Here is a 21,407-nt window from a genome sequence, read left to right on the forward strand (position 1 = left end):
GATGATACAGATTTTACTGTTTAACCTTTCCTCAGCAACAGGAGAAACAAAATTTTTTACAACAAATATTTGGCAGCTAAAAGCTCTAGTGTCTCAAAAATTAAAAACAAAATATTAGCTAAGCCTAGAAAACAGAAAATGTGTTCTACTTTATAACATCAAAATTTATTTACAAATTGTATTTTAAAAGAAAATGTATTCTATGTAGTAACATCAAATTGCTTCAACTATTGTTTGATCTCACTGTATTTCCCTTAATTTTGCATTGCTTTGGTATACAGATATTTCATCTCAAATTTACTTTAACTTTTCTGTTAATTCCAATAACTGCTAAATGAATCTAAAAGATAACATGTTGACTTACTCTTCTTTTTAGTGTGACTCTAATTTTTGATTGGTTGGTTATCAATCGAACAGGAGCACACATAATTTCAAGATGTGAACTTTGGGTAGCATCTGCTTCTATTCGAATCATCTGCCAATTTATTTCTTTAAATGTCAAAACCTAAGGAGAACACAGAGTTTAACACAATCAAAAGAAAAAAAAAGTAAATTCACTATCATTAAATAAAAATATTTCTCTTCACTAACTTTAGCTAGACATTCTAGATATATTCACTATGTTTTTATTTCAAGTAAAATTGGAGTCACTGACTCTATAAATCAAACACTTGATTACCATTAAAAAAACATGTTTTGTATGTAAGTGTTAAGAGTAACACAAAAATATAAATACTAAGAGTAAAGTTAGGAGCTATATTTTTAATCTAGGTAACCATAAGAAGTAGTTATTTCATGGATGGAGAGATAGTTCAATAAGCTGAGTACATGCTTTGCATATAAGAATTCCAGTTCTATCCCCAGAGTGAACCCTGGGAATAACCCCTAAGTACCAATAGGTGTGGCAAAAAAAAAAATAATTCCAAAAAGCAATTATTTCAAAATCCTATTCATCAGTGACTAACATATTTTTAAAACAGAGAGGGAAAAAAACCACTTACCTCTCCTCTCTGTGGATCTTGAATACGGGTATATTTTAAATCATCATGTTCCCACTTTGCATTTACACTATAGATTCTTAGCTGGGAAAGTTCAAAGGATGCATTGAAGGCTTTTGCTTTAATGCGAATCACAATGGAATTCACAGAAACAGTAATTCCCTCAACTACTTTTTCAGCAAAGCCATATTCACTGGAGAAACAAAAGCAAAGCATGATGCATTACAGCTTAAAAAAAGGTATCCGTAAGTATAGCATGTTCATACAAATATACAAATTGGGGCCAGATAGATAGTAAAGGGGTCTAGGTACTTGCCTTACATGAGGTTGACGCCATCTGGATCTCTGGTGTCACATGGTCCCTGAGCACCACTGGGAGCAACCCACAGGGACAGAGCAGCGGACAACTCTCCACTGCTACCCCGCCTCAAACAGGTATATAAACTGCCATACTATTATTATTCATTTTTGTTTAAACAAATTGTTGGAGTTGTAGATATAATCTGGGAGGCCCAGGTTAAGCCTCCAGAACCACAGAGCCAAAGCCGCACCAAAACCTGTATGTATTATCAGGTACAGTTCTGTCCCAAGCCCTCCTCACAAAACTGTCACTATAATGGAAGCAGGTCACATTTAAGTTATAAAAATGTTCTTGAAATGAAAAAATTTTGATGTCTACATTGTTTTGAGTATACCATCCATCAAAAATGAAACACTTAAAACTTACAAATCTCTTCTAAATTTAATAACCATTACTCAGATATTTATCTCCTCTCTGAAATGACAAAATAATGATTTTACTAAGTTTATATTCATCTGTAGGAACACTACTAGCCAATGGTTCTATACAGAATAGACAGCATTAATGATTAATTTCCCTCTATTTTAATCTCTTAGAAATGAAATTAAGTAGATCAAAATTTGACTAAGCTGGGGGCCAGAGAGATAGTGCTGTGGGTTGGGTGTTTGCCTTGCATGTGGCCAACCCAAGGTTCAAACTCTGGCATTCCCTATATATGGTTCTCTGAGCACCACCAGGTGTAATTCCTGTGTGCATAGCCAAAAGCACTGCTGGGTGTGGCTCAACAACCAAAAAAGAAAAAAAGAAAAAAGATCCCGACACAAAGAATCATAAAATAAATTCAGAAATTAAGAGGTTATCTGATTTGCAGAATGTAAGATTTCCCGTTTTCCACTTCAGCTAATATGCTTTCTTTCAGTTATCAGTACTGTTAATATTCAGTAAATCAAATGAGTAAGTGAAGCTAAATCCAGTGCATTTACATTTAGATAAGCTGAAACTATATTTTCAAAAAAATCGGTGGGAGAACAAACTAAAAAAGGTCTATTTAAAGTTAGGGTTTCAGTTAGTTTATTTGGTTGCCAGAGAGATAGTACAGTAGAAAAGGCGCTCTGCCTTGCTTAGAGATAACTGGGGTAATCAATCCCAGCACCACTATGGTTCCCCCAAGTTCCACCACGAGTGATCAGTGGTAAATCACTGTTAGTCAGGAGTAAGCCCCAAGTGGTGAGATTTAGTTCCAAAACCAAAGTGAGGGTATTTTATGTTTCATTATTGCACATACAAGAGCGATTAAAAGAACATATTCCCTCTGCCAGTCATCCATAGTAAAGGAAATAGCTCACCTCTGTCCTGAAGCAGTTGCGATCGGTGATGGGCCATTAGGTGCACGAGGTTCTTCACATGTGCTCATTTCCATTGTTACATTATCCAAGGACTTATAAAAAAAACATTAAAATGTAAACAAATTACATATTTTATTCTAAATACTTTTTCCATAAACACTCCTTTCTTGGAACAAAATAAGTAGCACGTGAGCAAAAGTCACTTTAAATATCTCTCTAATGGCCTAAAAAAGACAAAAAGACAAAGTGGGAGCTACAGGATAGGGATTAAGACACTTGCCTTGCCTGTGGTCAAGCCTGGTTCATTCCCTAGCTGCCCTGGGAGTGACCCCCACACACTAAGCTGAGAGCAGTCCTCAAGCCCTGCCAGGGGTAACCCCAAAACATCACCAACAAAAAAGGACAAACATAAAAAAAATTAAATGATAAAGCAGTCAATCTTTCTCCAAGAGATTTTCTGATGGGAAAGTTACATATATTGCAAGAGTGCAGGAGTACAGTGAAAAGAACTTAAGAAGGAATCGTATTTCAAAGATAATTAGATTTTGCAGAAGTGCAGTATCTAATCCCATGATATATTACATTATTGACTGGTTAAAAAAATGTTAATAGGACTGAACTCTAAAAAGTAACTTTTTTTTTTGGCTTTCTGGGTTACACCCAGTGATGCTCAGGGGTTCCTCCTGGCTCTACACTCAGAAATTACTCCTGGTAGTGCTCAGGGGAACAATATGGGATGCCAGGGATCAAACACAGGTCAGCCGTATGGAAGATAAACACCCTACCTGCTGTACTCAGCCCCCCGCAACAAACCTTTTCATATGAAAACATTACTAAGATAATTATTTCTTAAAAGAAAAACACTGGAAGTCCTTAGTACTCAAAATGAACAAACTACAGTAATTCTTCATCATCATTAACTATTTTAATACAGCATTTTCTGAAATTGTCTATCTCCAGAAAAATTTAGGTTCAAGGTTGGAAATAAAGTATAGTGAATAAGGCGCTTGCCTTGCACAAGGCCATCCCTGGTTCAATCTCCAGCACCACATATGATCCCCTGGGTACCACCATTAGTGATCATTGAGCACAAAGCCACCAGTAAGCCCTTAGCACAAACAGACATGACAACACAAAACAAAACAAAAAAAATTAAGTTCCCTTAGTGTACAGAGCAGGTGCCCCATAAATATTTGTGGAGTAAAGTAATAAATGATCAAGGGATCAATTTCTCCCTCACTCTACAATAGTTTACTAAATCAGTAAAAGCAGACCAAAAACTGAAATCAAATCTAAATCAAGAATATCACAATGTCAATAGTAAAATGATAAAAGAAAATATACCAAATTAGAACAGAATTCTAGACCTAAGAATTTTTTAAATCTTCCTACTTTAAAAATCAGTTTTGGAAAGTTCATTTAAGGACTGAGAAAACTAAGTATCAAAATAAAAGTTAATGACTAAAAAAATTCCAAAGAATTTTTTTTATAAAAGACTCATAACAGAATATCAGGTTTTAATTATATGTAAAATGATATATGTATACAGATATATAGATATATCCTTTTATCTGTATATGTGTGTATACATACATATATTTATAGATATCATATATATATACATATATATATCTGAGGCAATCCAGAACTTACCAAACAGATGGGCTGTGTTTTCAGTTTTGTCCATGGAATCTACAAAAAAAAGTTTTCTTTAAAAAGAATAATTTCAAAACATGTAAAATAATCAACACAGATGCTCTTTTAATATGGTAATAAAATTGAATTGCAACTAATAAACAGCAATTCATTCATACTTTTGAAAGACATACATGCCTATTTTATACAATACCATACGTCATATTTACTATAATGAATTTTTCATTAAAATTATAAATTTTCCCATTCGACAACAAATCCCATGAAAAATATTATTTTAATATTAATAAGAGGAATAAATTTGAGTTTAAATAAGACAACTAGCATTAAAATAAATTCATAAGACACACATTTCTATAATTATCTGTACAAAGGTATTTTTCTTTTTAAATCCGTTATTAAGAAAGGTTCTTTGTGGAACTGGAGACAGTACTAGAGACAGTACAGTAGGCAGAGTGCTCGCACTGCATGGAGCTGATCTCAATTCCTGGCACTGCATATGGTTCTCTGAGTACTACCAGAAGTGACCCCTGAAGAGAGGTAGAAATGAGCCATGAGGACTTCTGTGTATGGTCCAAAAACCAAAAACAAAAATTATTAGGGTGGAAAGTAGGTGGTGAGGAAGGGCAGTAGGAGTGCCCCCCACACCACCCCCAAGCAGTGTTCAGGAACCTCAGGGCTGCATCAATGAGAAGGCCCTAGAAGTACCACAGTACAGCAAGGGCACTGCGGTGCTGGGGACTCCATAGACCAGCTCAGGGGACTAAGGAGATCACCAGAGAGACACTCAGGGTCTTGTAGGGGCACACCTAATGGTCTCCAAGGCTGCTGCTGTCTTTATGAGGAATCATGTGGTACAAATGATTGGGGATCAAATTGGGGTTGGGTGCTTGTGCTGTAACTCCTGTACTGTCTTTCTAGGCCCTAAAACAAAATATTTTAGAAGGTAGAAATAAAATTCAAAAAAGAAAACAAAGGTCCAGAGAGATGGCTCAAGGGGTTGAGGAGCACATAGGAGGAGCCCTGAGTTTGATCCCAAGCACTACATGGTCCCCTCAAGCATCAGGATCTGGGTAGCACCAAAAACCACTGGGTATGGCCCCCAAATAAAACCAAAACCAAACAAAATAGAAACAGAAAATACTGCCACAGAAATCAAAAGTCTTACCCTAATAGATGCTTTATTACAAGAAACTTTATTGATGGCAAGCCATGTTGGCAAATCCAACATATTCTGCAGCACTTCTTCATCCAACTCCAAATTCTTCAGTTCACCTTCTCCCTTAAGGGTACTTAGATTTATCTTGTCAGGAGATAAATTTTTGGTAAATCTGAAAGATAATATACAACGACATTTACCTTTGTGCTGGTTATTTTATCTCAGAGCTTTTCTTGCAAATATACAGAACATTCAATAAACAGAGACAGCACAGGAGTAAGAGCACTTTACTTGCATGCAGCTGATGCTATTTAAAACTCCAGCACTGCATATGGTACCCCAAACACCACCACGAGTGACCTGAGTACAGAACCCAGAATGAAACCCTGTGCACAGCAAAATGTAGCCCCCAAAATATAATAGGGATGGGGAGGAAAATAAATATAAATGGGCTGGAATACAAAAGCTTTGCATTTGAGACCATTAAACAAAGGACCATAAGGTACTGGGGGTCAAATGCAGATTCGTGCATGCAAAGATTATCCTTAGCTTATAGAGTTATCTCTCCAATCCTCTACACAAGAGAGAAGACAGATAAAAGAAATCTAGGATTAAGAATTGGAGTGTAAGCTTTGGTTTAATTAAGAAAAGATGCCAACTAAGTAGTCAGGTAGTATAATCTCATTCAGTACAGACATCTTGATCGCTGATGTTAAATTGGTAATTACCAAAGCTGCGAACAGTACCTACAGCTGTAGGGTGAAATCAAAGTATAAATGCAGACATAAAATGTAATGGCTCAGGGCTGGAGCAACAGCTTAGTGGGTAGGGCTTTTGCCTTGCACACGTCTGACCAGGGTTTGATTCCCAGTATCTCATATGATCCCACCGCCAGAAATGATTCTTGAGTAACCCCTGTGTATCGCCAGGTGTGACCCCAGAAAAAAAAAAGAAAAAGAAAAGTGTAATGGCTCAAGACCTGCAATCATGGGCCAAAGGGGCCAAGGAAATGTACACAGAAACCACTAGTGATTAAAAAGGAAGGTCCAATAAACTAGAAGGGGAAAAAAGGATCTTGCTTTTTAAGATGAGGAAAAATAAAAAGTATGTTTTATGCTAAAAACAATAATGCAGAATAAAGAAAACTATCTAAGGCATAGGAAGAACAGTTGGTGGTACAAAATCTTTAATTTAAAGAGAGCAGATGCAGTATATATGGGGAGGACTGTGAAGAATCTTGTTTTGTTTTTCTCATTTTTAATCTCTGGTCCCAGGTACCAAACCCAGGGCATAATAAAAGCAAAGTCAGGTTCTACTGCTGAGCTGTTCCCCTGTCCCCGAGTCTGATTATCTTTACTTATTTTGTTTTTGTATATATGGATTTTGGGGGGGGGGTGCTCAGGGGACACTCCCTGGCATTACTGGGGGCTTATATGCTCAGGGGACCATAAGTGGTGCTATTGCTCGAACCTGGGTCAGCCAGGTGCAAAGCAAGTGCCTTAACCACTGTATCTTCTCTCAGCTCTGAGTATTTTTACTGCGAAAAACTGTCTACATGTGTAAAAAATAAATAAATAAATACAATTGAAAGCAAACAAAACAAGTACACTTAACTACACTTCAAAAATAACACTAATAAAGACAATAGGAAGAGAAGAACAGATGGGGCTAGAAAGATAATTTAAAGGAGTGGAGTGTGCATGTTGCATCTTACATATGGGAACCCAGGTTCCATCCCCAGCACTGCATGGTTCCCTCATCTCATATGAGAAAGTGTCCATCTCAATGAGACAAAAGTAGTAATAACTAAATGTCCAAATACCCCCTGTAATCATACTTTAGGCCACCCAGACATTAATATGCCACCAATTATGCAAATAAGTGTTAATATAGCAGGCTGGAGGTACAGTTCAATGTGCTAAAGCACATTCTCTGCATGCAGGAGGCCCTGCCTTGATGGTCCCCACACAGTCCCTCATCAGCAGCAAGCCCTGAGGATTTAGCCAGGAGAAGCCCTGGGTACAGATGGGAACAGCCAGATTTCCATAGCTTTAGCTCCCACCCCACCTCCAGATATGCTTCTATAGAACAGTCTAAGAAATTTTAAGGTTCAAAATCGTCCAATGTCTAGGGCTGGAAAGCTAGCAAACACTCTGGGGCAATGCTTGGCGCATAGGAGGTCCAGGTTTGATCCTGGGCATGGTCCCCCACATACCACCAGGAGCCATCCCTGAGCAAAGGAGAGACAGAGGCCCCTGAACACCATCATTTGTGCCTCAAAAACAAAAACATAGTTAACTTAAAAACAAAAGCTAAATTATCCAGTGTCATTTTAATTGTGTAAAAGCATATATAACAATCATATATCATGGAAACTTAAGATTGGTGAGACTGGTTTTTTTGTGCCACAGCCACTGATGTTCAGGGGTTACTCCTGGTTCTGCACTCAGGAATCACTCCTACGATGCCAGGGATCAAATCCAGGTAGGTCACATTCAAGCAAGTACCCTATCGGCTATACTATTTCTCCAATCCCAAGATTTCTGATTTCTTTATCCTTATATTGTCAGTATGTTTAGGGTCCTATAGGAGAATATATCACTTTTATAATGCAAAACCTCAAAAGATACTATAGAAAAGGACAGATAAGCACAAATCAAAGATAAAAAGGATTAAAATAGATTTGAACTCTAGTTTGGATACTTCCCTCTCTGACCTTCAATTTGCTCAAGTATATACTGGGGGGGATTTTTTTTTACCATCATAAGGATTTTTTTTAAATAATTACATAGTAATATATAGCCCGTAAAGCATTTGGTATAAAATAACTAACTACTAGGTTTGATCTGTGGCTCAGCAAAAAGGACAAAATAAATACCCAATTAAGACCACAGCTGAGGGCCAGGAAAACAGCCCAAAAGTCTAGAGAGCAAGCATACTTTGCATACAAAAGTCCACAGTTTGACCCCACTTGGCCCTTTTCCTGGCAGCACCACCAGCAGTGAGCCCCAAGCACAGAGCCAGAAGTAGCCTGGTATAGCCCCAAACCTTCCTAAAACTAAACTACCAATTTGAAAAAAGACCAAAGCCAGTATGCAATCAGGCACAACCCACAGTGATCTCCATAGCCAGGTGTATGGGCTACCTACAGTAATCCAATGACAAGGAAAAGGGGCAGAAGAAACAAAAATTAACAAGCAAAAGAAAATTAAGTTGGGGAGTGGCCCTGAGTTCACTTTCCCTAGTATCACTGGCTTTTCAAAATAAATAAAAAGGGGCCAGAGAGACAGTATGGAAGGCAAAGTGCTAACCTTAATTATGGCAACCCCAAGTCCATTCCTCCCACTGCATATAGTCCCCCAAGGATCAATCCCCAGGGGTCACTCCTGAACAGAGCCAGGACTGGGCCCTAAACAAACTGTGTTGCTGAATATCCTCCCCCACATAAAGACAGATAAAGATAAATAAATTCAGGTTCAGAATACCACAGTCTGATCCCATTTTTAAAATGCAAACCTGGGCCAGAGTGATACAGTAGAGTAGGAAGGCAAGTGCAATACCCAGCGTGAACCAGATTTGATTCCCAGCACTATGAACCCCAGGCTACCAGGAGTGATTCCCAAACACAGGGCTAGAAGTAAACCGAGCACCACCACATGTGGCCCAAAAACAAAACAAAGGCTGGAAAGAGAGAGCAACAGTTAAGGAGTTGTTGTGCACTTGGCCAATCTGGTATAATCCCTGGTATCACATCTGAGCACCCCTGAGTGCAGAACCAAGAGTAGTACCTGAGTATCAGCAAGTGTAACCTACCCCAACTCCCCATCCCTGCTGGAAAAAACAAAACCAAACCCTTCCCAGCCCTAGTCTAGAACACTGAAAAAATAATTAAATAGGTTCAAAATACTAGCAAATAGGATCCAATAATTTATCAAAAAGATCATACACCAGGACCAAGTAAAATTTATCCCAGGGTGGCAAGGATAGTTTAGCAAATGCAAGTCAATCAACATAATATATCATACCAACAAAAGAAAAAATAAAAATCATATGATCATATCAATAAATGCAGAGAAAGCATTTGACAAGATCCAGCATCCATTAATGATAAAAACTCTCAACAAAAAGGGAATTTAGGGACTGGAGTGATAGCATGGGGTTAGGATACTGGCCTTGCATGCGGCCAACCAGGGTTCGATTCCTAGCATCTCATATGGTCCCCCAAGCACCACCAGCAGTAATTCCTGAGTGCAGAGCCAGAATTAACCTCTGTACATCATCGAGTATGATCCAAAAAGGGGGGAAAATTAGGGGGAATTTAAGAAACTTTCCTCAATACAATCAAACCCATTTACCTCAAGCCTATAGCAAACATTATATTTAATGGGGGAAAAGTAAAAACCTTCTCCAACACAAGGCAAAGGACAAGATTGCCCACTCTTGCCACTTTTATTCAATATAGTAGTGAAAGTACTCACCATAGCAATTAGGCAAGAAAAGAAACCAAGGGTATCCAGATAAAAAGGAAAGAAGTCAAGTTCTATTTGCAGAAGACCTAATACTATACTTAGAAAATCCTAAAGACTCTACAAAAAAGCTCCTAGAAGCAATATATCTGTATAGAAAAGTGGTAGCTACAAAAGTAATACACAAAAGGTCATGGCTTTCTTATATGCAAATAATGAAGGGAGAAGAAAAAGATATTTAAAAACAATCTGTTCACAGTTGTGCTTCAGAAAAACTAGTAACTCGAAATCAGCTTAACAGTAGAGGTGAAAAACAAATACAAAGAAACTATAAATACTACTTATGAGGACATAAGAAAATGGAAATACATTCCCTGCTCATTGATTGGTAGGATTAATACCATTAAAATGGCTATACTCCCCCAAAGTATTATATTGAACTGACACAGTCCTTATTATAAGGATACCCATGTTACTTTTCAAAGAAATAAAATTTAAAATGCCTAAAATTCTTTTTTTTTTCATTTTTATTAGTGAAACACCATGAGGTACACTTGTAGACTTATAAATTTTTGTGCTTGCGCTTCAATTATACAATGATCGAGTACCCATCCCTCCACCAGTGCCCATTTTCCACCACCACTGATCCCAGTATCCCTCCCACCCCCCATCCCCCTGTCCCACCCTGCCTCTGTGGCAGGGCACTCCCTTTTGTTCTCTCTCTCCTTTTGGGTGCTGTGGTTTGCATTGAGTGGCAATCATGTTTGGTCTATAATCTACTTTCAGAATGCATCTCCCATTCTGGGAGGATCCTCCCAACACCTTTATTTGGTGCTCCCTTCTCTATCTGAGCTGCCTTTTCCCCTAGCATGTGCAGCTGGCCTCCAAGCCATGGAGTAAATCTCCTGATATATTTATCAATGCCTGAAATTCTTAAGGAACAATAACCCCATCCCACCCCGCATCCCTCCTCCCCCCACCAATAGTTAAGGCAATCCTTAGGAAAAGGAAGCTGGCAACCATCGCCTTCCCTAGCAGTTCTACAAAGCAATAAAAATTAAAATTTTAATTGCTACAAAGCAATTAAAACAGCATGATATGGAAATTAAGACAGATCCTCAGATTAATGGAACAGAGTGAAACTCATGAGACAGACCCTCAGGTATCTGATCAGTTAATCTTCAATAAAGACACAAAAAATATGAAATAGAGCAAGGAACGCCTCTTCAACATGTTGTTCTGGAAAAACTGGTCAGCTAAATGCAAATAAATTAACTCAGACCTCTTTCTAAAACCATTTACAAAAGTCAAATAGAAATGGATTAAGGGAGGCTGGATAGTACAGCGGGTAGGACACTTGCCTTGCATGTGGCCCACACGGGTTTGATTCCCAGCATCCCATATGGTCCCCCGAGCACTGACAGGAGTATATGGTTCCCCGAGCACCGACAGGAGTAATTCCTGAGTGCAGAGCCAGGAATGACCCTCTGAGCATCGCAGGGTATGACCCAAAAAGCAAAAAAAAAGAAATGGATTAAGGACTTCAATATCAGATCTTATGAATCCATAATGTACAGAGAGGAAACCATAGGCAGAACTCCCTACAACACTAAAGCTGAAGGTATCTTCCAGGATGAAAACACTACTGATCAAGCAAGTGGAAGCAAAGATAAATAAATGGGACTATATTAAACTGAGAAGCTTCTGCACCTCAAAGGAAATGATGACCAGGGTTCAAAGTCAGCCCACAGAATGAGAAAAATTATTTACTCAACACCCATCTGATAAGGGATTAGCATCAAAAATATAAAGCACTGATAGAATTTTCCAAGAAGAAAACATCAAATCCCATCAAAAACTGAGGAGAAAAGTTGATCAGAAATCTCCTCAAAGAAAAAATTACAAATGGCCAAAGGCACATGAAAAGATGCTTTACATCACCAATCATCAGGGAGACACAAATCAAAACAATGAGAAATCAGCTCATACCACAGAGACTGGTAAACATCAAAAAGAACAAGAACAACCAGTGCAGAAAGGGACTCTTATTCATTGCTGGTGAGAATGTCCACTAGTCCAGCCGTTTTGGGAAACAACATGGACATTTCTCAAAAAAATAGAAATTGAGCTTCCAGACTGGCTGTCACGCCCACAATTTGCCTCTGGATGCCATCTTAGCGCACCAACAGCCCTGGCCCAGGGGCTCCCAATTGAATCCCAAAATGGATTAGTGCCATACAGAGATGTCTCTGGAACCCAACCATTGACAATCTAGAAATTTACATTTACAATCGTGCCCACATGAGCTCTCATGATATTCGAAATGAGCTATGGAAAATATATTATCTAATAGTGTCTGCCCCTGGTGGGTAGGCTTGAATGGTGGTGGAAAAATTCGAGCAAAATTAATGCCCCAAATTAGAGAGAGAGTATTGGGGAAATTGTCTGCCACAGAGGCAGGGTGAGGACTGCGATGTGTATGTATGGGGGGCGGGGGTTGATACTTGAGACATTGGTGGTGGAAAATGTGCACTGGTGGAGGGATGAGTGTTTCATCATTGTATGGCTGAAACTCAAACACTCAAACATCAAAGCTTTGTAACTCTATCTCACGGTGATACAATAAAATAAAAAAGTAACATGGAGTTCATGCCCAAGTCAATCAGCTTAATCAATGGCTGAACAAATAGCAGTACTCCTACATTATAGAAAGAAAGAAAGAAAGAAAGAAAGAAAGAAAGAAAGAAAGAAAGAAAGAAAGAAAGAAATTCAGCTTCCATATGACCTAACAATATCACTCCTGGGAATACACCCTGGGGGCCCAAAACCACAATGCAGAAAAATCACCTGTACTCCTATGTTTATTGCAGCACTATTCACAATTGCCAGAATCTGAAAACAACCCAAGTGCCAGAGAACAGATGAGTGGATAAAGAAACCATGGAACATCATCTACACAATAGAATACTTAGCAGCTGTTAGGAAAAATGAGGTCATGGAATTTGCTTATACATGGATGGACGCGGAGTATAATGCTGAGTGAAATGAATCAGAGGGAGAGGGACACGTAGAATGATCACAGTCATTTGCAGGATATAAAAAAAAAGAAATAAGAAACATGGTATGAAAATAATACCCAAAGACAGTAAAAACGAAGGCCAGGAGGACTTGTCCATGGAAGGAAGCTTGACACTAGTTGGCAGGGAGTACAGTTAGGATCGAGAAGGGACACTATTACAATAATAATCAGAAATGCTCACTGTAGATAAGAACTGAGTTCTGAAAATAGGTAAAGTTATAATGTACACCATAACTTTCCAGTAACAGTATTGCAAACCACAGAGCCTAAAAGGAATGATGACCTTTCAGTAACAGTATTACAAACCACAGTGCCTAAAAGGGGGGCAGGTAGAAGAAGGGAGGGAAAAAGAAAGGGGTAGGGGGGAGGAGGCAGAAGAGAAACTGGGAGCACTGGTGGTAGGAATTAGACACTGGTGAAGGGATGGGTGTTGGAATGTTGTATGACTGAAACCTAATCATGAACAACTCTGTATTACACAGTGATTCAATAATAAAATACGAGCAAGACTACATCAATAAAAGAAAAATTAAACTAAAACCACACAGTGGGCTGGAAAAGTGGCATAGTGGTAGAGTACTTGCCTTGCTTTTGTGAGGTCCTAGGTTAGATAGCCAGCAAAACACACACAAACGTAGAGCTCTAAGGACTGCAGCATATCCTTTTCATGTATCAGGCCCAAATTTAATCCCCAAATCCCCACCAAGCACCTTAAGGTGTGGCTTGGCCTTCCCCCCCCAAAAAAAAATTGCCTCTGGGGTCTAAGATCTCCTCTCTGATTCCTGGACAATACCCCTCACGACCAAATGTAATCCCTCGCAATAGTGCTACTATGATCCCCAGCACAGTTACTGCATGATCTCTGGCACATAGCAACCCACTTTGTGACCCCAGTGACCACTGCAACCGAGTGGGACACCCCCAGACATTGCTGCGGAACCACCACCACCACCACTACCAAGAGAAAAAAGGTAAAATAACCTGGTTCTACTACAAGCTATCCAAGTAATAGCTGTAGGGGCTGGAGAGATGCACAGCGAGCAGGGAGAGTACTTGCTTCGCATGTGATCAATCCAGGTTCTATTCTTCATAGCCTTTAAGGTCTCTAAGCTCCACCAGAAGTTATATCTATATGCCAAGAGTTAAGTCCTAAGCGCTGCTGGGTGTGGCCCCCCAAACAAAAATACCAAGTAAGAGCTGTAATTCAAAACCATTCCTAGGCCATATTCCACATAATAATATAACTATATAGGGAATTTAACAAAATGTTAAAATTTTAAATAAAACCTTTAGAAGAGGCCTCTCTTCAAGTACAAAGCTCAGGGGCCGGAGAGAATATTCAGAGAATCTGATAAAGTGTCTCTTCAGTGGCTGGAGCAATAGTACAATAGTAGGGTACCTACCTGCCTTGCATGTGGCTGACCCAGGTTTGAGCTCCAGCAAACAAATGGTTCTCAGAGCCCTACCAGGAGTGGTTACTGAGTACAGAGTGTGCACCAGGCTCTGAGCAATGCTGGGCGTGGCACAAACACTAAAAACTAAGAATAAAAACAACAAACAAAATCTCTTAGTGGCTTCCCAACTATCAATGAGATTTCATATTCCCAGAAGAAAAGTATAAATATTGGGGAAAGATGATATCTAAGATACTTCATCATACCTTCTTGACCTTAAGATTGACAAGGCATTCAACTAAACAGTCGAATCTCTTTTTCTAACTAGTTGAACACTTTTTCTTTAAAAAAATATAAAGTAGAGGTTGGAGCTATAGTACAGCAGGTAGGGCATCTGCCTTGCACATTGCCAACCCAGGTTTGATTCCCAGCATCCCATATGGTCACCTGTGCACCACCAGGAGTAATTCCTGAGTGCAAAGCCAGAAGTAACCCTTGCGCAATGCTGGGTATGACCCAAAAAGCCAAATAAATAAATAAAGTAGAAGAAGGAGAGATAGTATAGCTAGTTGGGTGCTTGCCTTGCATAGAGTCGACTCAAGTTTGATCCCCTGCACCCAATTATGGTCCTCCAAGCCCTGCAATGAGTTATTCCCTCAGTACAGAGTCAGGAGAAAGCCCTGAACACTGCCGGGTGTGGCCCAAAAATCAAAAAAAAAATTAACAGAAAGTAAAACAGGACCTTAGTATCAAACTGACACATAATAGAATGTGATTAGGACAGAAACATATAGCCAACTTACCTGTTTTCTCCAGCTGGGTCCAATTCAAACTCTTGAAATAAACTTGAAATTAAAAACCAGTTAATACAGGGGCCGGAGAAATAGTACAGTGGGTAGGGAGCTAGCCTTGTACATAGCCATCCTGGATTTGATCCCCTGCAACTTGGGGTTGGTTCCCAGGTACTGCCAGGAGTGCAGAGTCACCCCCAAAAAGTAAAATAAAAACCAGTTAGTATCGTAAGACTGTGTTTTTGAAAAGATTAAGCTCTTATTACATATGAAGAATTATTTCAAAAATCAGTTATCTTTGTGAATCAAGTATAATAGGCCTCTAGTAAGTGTTATTCTAAACACTATTTCTAGAGAAGGAGAGCATCTTAGGAGCACATCAGAGCTCTGAAAGGATGTTCTTGAAAAGACTTCCCAAAATCTGATAGACTGCCAAATCCTGTGGCTAAGAACATTAAGCTATTAAGCTGCAGCTAATTACATCTTTTCACAGTCCATAGACCATTAGACAGCTATGAAAATTCCTCTAAGCAAATATGAGAGAAATGAGGCTTTCTAAGGGACTGGAGAGACAGTGCTGGAGTTAAGGTGCTTGCCTTGCATGATGCTGATGCTGGTTCAATCCCAGGCACTGCATATGCACCCCACCTCACCCCACCCCAACACACACACACACACACACACACACACACACACACACACACAAGCACTTCCAGTAGTAAGGAGAGTAAGGAGTAACCTTTGACTATAGCCAGGTGTAGCTCATATCCAGCCCCTCCTCAACCCAAACACAAAAGAAATGAGGCTTTTTGAAAGAAATGCATATGCCCTCATTTTCTCCTTTATCTAACATCATTTTTCCATGCCAGGTGTAATTCTAGTACACTTCTCTCAAGCCTGGCCGTTTCCTGTATTATACTATACCCCATTTTCTTTAGTTTCAAAAAGAGAATGTCATTTTCAAGTGTTTTAATTGAGCTAATTCAACAAATCCACTCAACATTACTATCCAGTACACATACACAAATCAGACTAAAAGTTTATATAGTTTTAATAAGTCTGGTATTGTCTATTCTTTTTTTCATGGGTGGGGGTCCCTAAGCCAGCGCTCAGGGAGCACAGGGACACGCCTCACGCAGTCCAACTGTGAGGCCAGATGGCTCCACGCACAGTGCCAAGCAATTTGAGAACTGCAATTTAAGAGGTGTCTTTAATGACTAGACTCCATTGGCAAGGACAACAAAAACAAATACAAACAAATGAAGCTACATCAAATTTAAAAAAAAAAAGTTTTGCCTGGCAATAGGAACTAGAGCTAAAATTAAAAGATATCAGACTGCGGCTGGAGCAATAAATAGTAAAATGGTAAAGCACTTGCCTTGCAAGCGGTAGGCCAGGGTTTGATCCCCCATGCCCCACAAAATCCCCTGAGCGCACCAGGAGTAATCCCTGAGTGCAGAAACAAGAGTAATCCCCGAGCACTGCAGGGTGCGACCCAAAAACAAACAACAACAACAACAAAAAAGACACCATACTGAATGGGAGAGAATATTCTCACACTATATACCAAAGGGCTAATATTCAAGATCTCTTAAAGCACTTGCAAAGCTTAACAACAACAAAATAATCTCATCAAAACCTAGGGAGAGGTGGCCATATGGATGGCCAGGAGGCATATGAAAGAGTGTTCATCAGCATCTATTATCAGGGAAATGAAAATCAAAACAACCATGAGATATGATCTCACTGCAGTGAGAATGTCGTATATAAAAAAGACTAGAAACAACCAGTGTTGGTGGGAATGTGGTGAAAAAGAAACCCTTGTTCATTGTTGGTGGGAATGTCATCTATTTGGCTCAGCCTCTAAGAGAACAGGAGTCTTTTAAAAAAAATTAAGGTGAGGAGAGAGCTTTCCTTTGACCCGGCAATTCTACTTCTAGGTATCTACCTCCAAAACAGAAAAAACATTAACCTGAAAAGATATGCTCACACCTATGTTCACTGCAGTGCCAAATACAATAGACAGAATATGGAAATGACCCAAATGTTCAATGACAGATGAATAAAGTTGTGGTATATTATTATTTTAAAAAGACACAATCTTTAAGTTTGCTACAAATAGGCTGGAAAGATAGCACAGCAAGCAGGGCGTTTGCCTTGCAAATGACCAACACCGCCAACCCAGGTTCGATTCCTCCGCCCCTCTCAGAGAGCTAGGCAAGCTACGGAGGGTGTCTCGCCCGCACGGGAAAGCCTGGCAAGCTACCCGTGACATATTCGATATGACAAACACAGAAACAACAAGTCTCACAATGGAGACGTTACTGGGCCCGCTAGAGCAAAATCGATGAACAACAGGAGGACAGTGCTACAGTGCTACAAATTGGATGAAACAGGAAGGCATCTTTTGAGTGAAAAATGTCAGAAGGAGTGGTCAAAACTATAGCATAGTGGGTAGAGTGCTCATACTGCATGTGGTTGACCTGGGTTGGAACTCACCCTGTATGGTTCAGAAACCACTCCTGGCAAGCTAGGTTGGAAGCACACAGGGTCTCAGGGATGGAACCCAGGTAGTCCTCATACAAGGCAAGCACTCTACCCACTGTACTTTCTCTCCAGCCCCACAAAAATCTTAATATCTACTACTTTGTAGGCTGGAGTGATAGCACAGCAGGTAGGGCGTTTGCCTTACATGCAGCCAACATGGCTGGCCCAAGTTCAATTCCTCCGCCCCTCGCGGAGAGCCAGGCAAGCTACTGAAAGTATCTCGCCCGCACGGCAAAGCCTGGGAAGCTCCCCTGACGTATTCGATATGCCAAACACAGTAACAACAAAGTCTCACAATCGAGACGTTACTGGGCCCGCTCGAGAAAACTGATGAACAACGGGAGGACAGTGACAGTGACAGTGACTACTACTTTGTACCAATTAGTCTACTACATACTAGGTTTAGGGTTTTTTTTTATATATATATATAAATTTAAATACTAAATAAAAACTGGGCTGGAGAGGTAGTACAGTGCGTAAGAAACTGGTTTTGCATCCGCCCAGCTTGGGTTCAATCCCAGGCATCCCAAATGGTCCCCCAAGTACTGCCAGAAATCTTTTCTGAGTGCACAGCACGGAGTAACTCCTGAGTATCACCAGGTGTGACCCAAAAGCCAAAAGTAAACAAAAAGGAATAATAATTAAAGTGAGAAGGAAAAATGGAATTAAGTTTGGTGGGTGATTTGAGTAAATGCATGTATAATTGTGGTTTAACTTAAATAAGACCTAGCAGGAGGGTCAATAGGTTTGAGTATATGCTTTGCATGTGAGTGACTTGGGTCTGATCCAGGATACACAATTCTGTGAGTACAGCCCCTTGAGATCTGCCAGGTCTGACCCCAAAACAAAATTAATAAACTTAAAATCATAATACCCAACCTTCAATAAGTTATAACCAAATTTTAAAAAGATATTGGGGAGGTATAGTCTAAAATGCAAAGATTTTAGTTATAACTGTACTTCATGAACAAAGTTGCCAGCGTATTTGGTAAAGAAATATAAAATCTGAACCATTTTTGAACACCATTATATTAAAAGTCAAAACTTGATTACTTAGGTATCTGAATTTCAAAAATTGTGAAGAAAATATGACAGGTTTTAACCTTCAGTAGACTGAAAAAAAGCAAAAGTTTACTTAGGGGAACCTTTGAAATTCATAAAATCAAGGAATGGCAAAAGAAGAATAGCAACAATATTTAGGTCACATTATTTATATAACTGCTAACTAGCATATGGTCATCAAGCTTATCAATTATTCACTGCTCCTAGGTTAAATATGCAATGAGTTCACTATACAGCTCCCATAGCTAGTGGATCGATTTCTTAGTAGATTTACAGAATAGATATTAAAGTTTATATGGATAAACTCAAGCACTGACAAAGTATGAATTTCTAGACTATTTGTTGATTCATAGATAAAAGAAATTCACCATTATTTCTACAAAACTGGTTTTATAACATATTTGCCTTTCTTGATAATGATCTTCTTAAGAAGAGAATGTGTGGAGCAGGAGGGAACCCTTACAGGAGTTAATGAGCGTGCCTCACATGCAGCTGACCCCAGTTCAATCTCCGGCTCCACCTGGAGCAGAGTCAAGAACACTGTAATAGATGGCCCAAATACTCTACACCCAATGTATCTTATTTTTAGTACTGTTCCTGGCAGGTATTTCAAATATTTTTTATAGAGATGTTGGAGCAATAATACAGCGGGCAGAGCTTGCCTTGCACACAGCCAACTCAGATTGGATTCTTGGCTCCACATATGATCCCCTGAGCCAAATCAGGAGTGATCCTTGAACACTGAGGCAGGAATAAACTCAAAGCACTGCCAGGCATGGCCACAAAAAGCAAACAAAAAAGTTCTTTGTTAGATTATAATTAACATTAAGTATACAAACTTAATGAATTAATCAAAATCAACTCTGGTATTTCCCATTAAAGAGAAGATTAAAGGTCTGCGAGCTAGTATGGTGGGTACTTGCCTTGTACAAGGCTGACCTGGGTTCACTCTCAGAAACACATATGGTCCCTTAGAACTGTCAGGAGTATTCCCAGAGCAGAGCCAGGAAAAAGTTCTAAGCACTGCTGACTATAGGCCCCCAAACAAACAATGAAAATAGATCCTGTGTGATCTACTGTAAAAGATTATTTTAAAAAATAGTAGAAGGCCAGAACACTAGTAAAGGGTGTAGGGAGTTTGCCTAGCAGAGAGCCGACACTGGGTTCAATCACCAACACCTCACATGGTCCCCTGCACCCTGCCACGAGTGATCCCTCAGTGTCAAGCCAGAAATAAGCCCTGTGCACCACTGATTGTAGCCCAAATATTAAAAATTTTTAAAATTTAAATTTAAAAAAAAAGTGATCAAATGCTATTTACAATTTCCAAATAGCTGACTATAAGTTACAAAATGCCCTACTAACATCAAAAGCTGGTCATCACTTAAGTGTATGATGAAATCTTGTACATTATAAAGTAACACCTGCATAAGCCTATAGGTTGGAAGAAAATAAAAGCAGTAACTAAAACAATGATCTGAAAATAATGATTCTCAAAATATCTTTGAGAAGGGGCACTTAAGTATTTGCATTTATAGAATTTTTTTAAAAAATTGAAATTACGGGGAATAAAAATATTACCTGAGGGCAGGAAATTCAGACAAAAGTTCCCTATTCCTGGTGAAAGCAAGTAGTCAGTTGCCAGGGTTTCTGAGACTCCTCTGGTACTCACTTAGGTGATTATGAAATTCACAGCACACCAATCTCCACCACAGCCAGCAGGGATCGCTGTAGGGAATGGGTACACAGGGGACACAGAAGGGAGCAAGTTTAAGGGAAGGAAGAGGAAAGGAACGATATGATAAAAATATTTAGCTGTGATGCACTTAAATGAACACAGTTGTATTTCACACTAGACTAATCAAAGGCAAATGTTGCTTAAACTCTATTATAAATTAATCACTTACGATTTTCTTCATTCTAACACTAACATTACAACTACTCTATAATACGTATTTAAATTCTTATATTGAATTATTAGCAAAAAATAAGATAGCCATGTCGTACAAACGTTTATACAGAGACTGAACTGCACGATTTAACACTGAGTGAAACCAATTAAGAAAAGGACTCTGAAAGACAAGCAATCTTCAAATACAAAATGTCAAATTAGTTTTCTACCACATGCTCCAGTTAAAACTGTAATACTGGGATGCAGCTCAGTAGTATAGTGTCTACTCTACATGCATGGGACCTAATTGTGATTCCTGACAACTGGCAGGGGCTCATGGGCAACACAGGTTGCATAACAATCTCTATATATTCTTATGTCAACTTAAAAAGTCTGCCCCATATGTCTCAAAGATAGGGATGGAGATGTAGCATAGCAGTAGAGCACTGGTCTTGCATGTACAAGGTGCTAATTTCATGGTGGGGCTGTAGGAGGATTGAGGGGCAGAGTCTGATGGCATGTATTCCCATGGGAAAATCAGAGGAATCCTGAAACATTAGTGGTAGGACTGGTATAGTACTCTAACTATAAAGTAACAACTTCAATACTACTAGTCAACTACATAATGCTTCAATTAAAATGTTTTAAGGGTCAGAGAAATAGTACAGCAGGAAGGGTGCTTGCCTTGCATACAGCCAACCTTAGGTTTGGTCCCTG

The 21,407-nt window shown here is 39.3% G+C and overlaps 1 protein-coding gene across 2 annotated transcripts in view; it reads right to left on the reverse strand.

The window, feature by feature from the left end:
- BLTP3B (bridge-like lipid transfer protein family member 3B) overlaps positions 1 to 21,407 on the reverse strand; it is a 93,138-nt gene that overhangs the window by 59,696 nt on the left and 12,035 nt on the right. The window contains exons 2-7 of one of the 2 annotated variants that reach the window (XM_056116338.1): positions 20,381 to 20,527; positions 5,470 to 5,632; positions 4,299 to 4,337; positions 2,646 to 2,737; positions 1,002 to 1,191; positions 365 to 505 (exon numbers count right to left, since the gene is read on the reverse strand). In XM_056116338.1, coding sequence (XP_055972313.1) covers positions 365 to 505; positions 1,002 to 1,191; positions 2,646 to 2,737; positions 4,299 to 4,337; positions 5,470 to 5,532 — 525 coding nt within the window. In that variant the 5' untranslated portion in view covers positions 5,533 to 5,632; positions 20,381 to 20,527. The remainder of the gene's footprint in view (positions 1 to 364; positions 506 to 1,001; positions 1,192 to 2,645; positions 2,738 to 4,298; positions 4,338 to 5,469; positions 5,633 to 20,380; positions 20,528 to 21,407) is intronic. The other variant, XM_056116333.1, reaches the window with a different exon arrangement.

The sequence above is a fragment of the Sorex fumeus genome, unplaced genomic scaffold, assembly GCF_029834395.1.
Source record: "Sorex fumeus unplaced genomic scaffold, SorFum_2.1 ptg000003l, whole genome shotgun sequence".
Classification (NCBI taxonomy): domain Eukaryota; kingdom Metazoa; phylum Chordata; class Mammalia; order Eulipotyphla; family Soricidae; genus Sorex; species Sorex fumeus.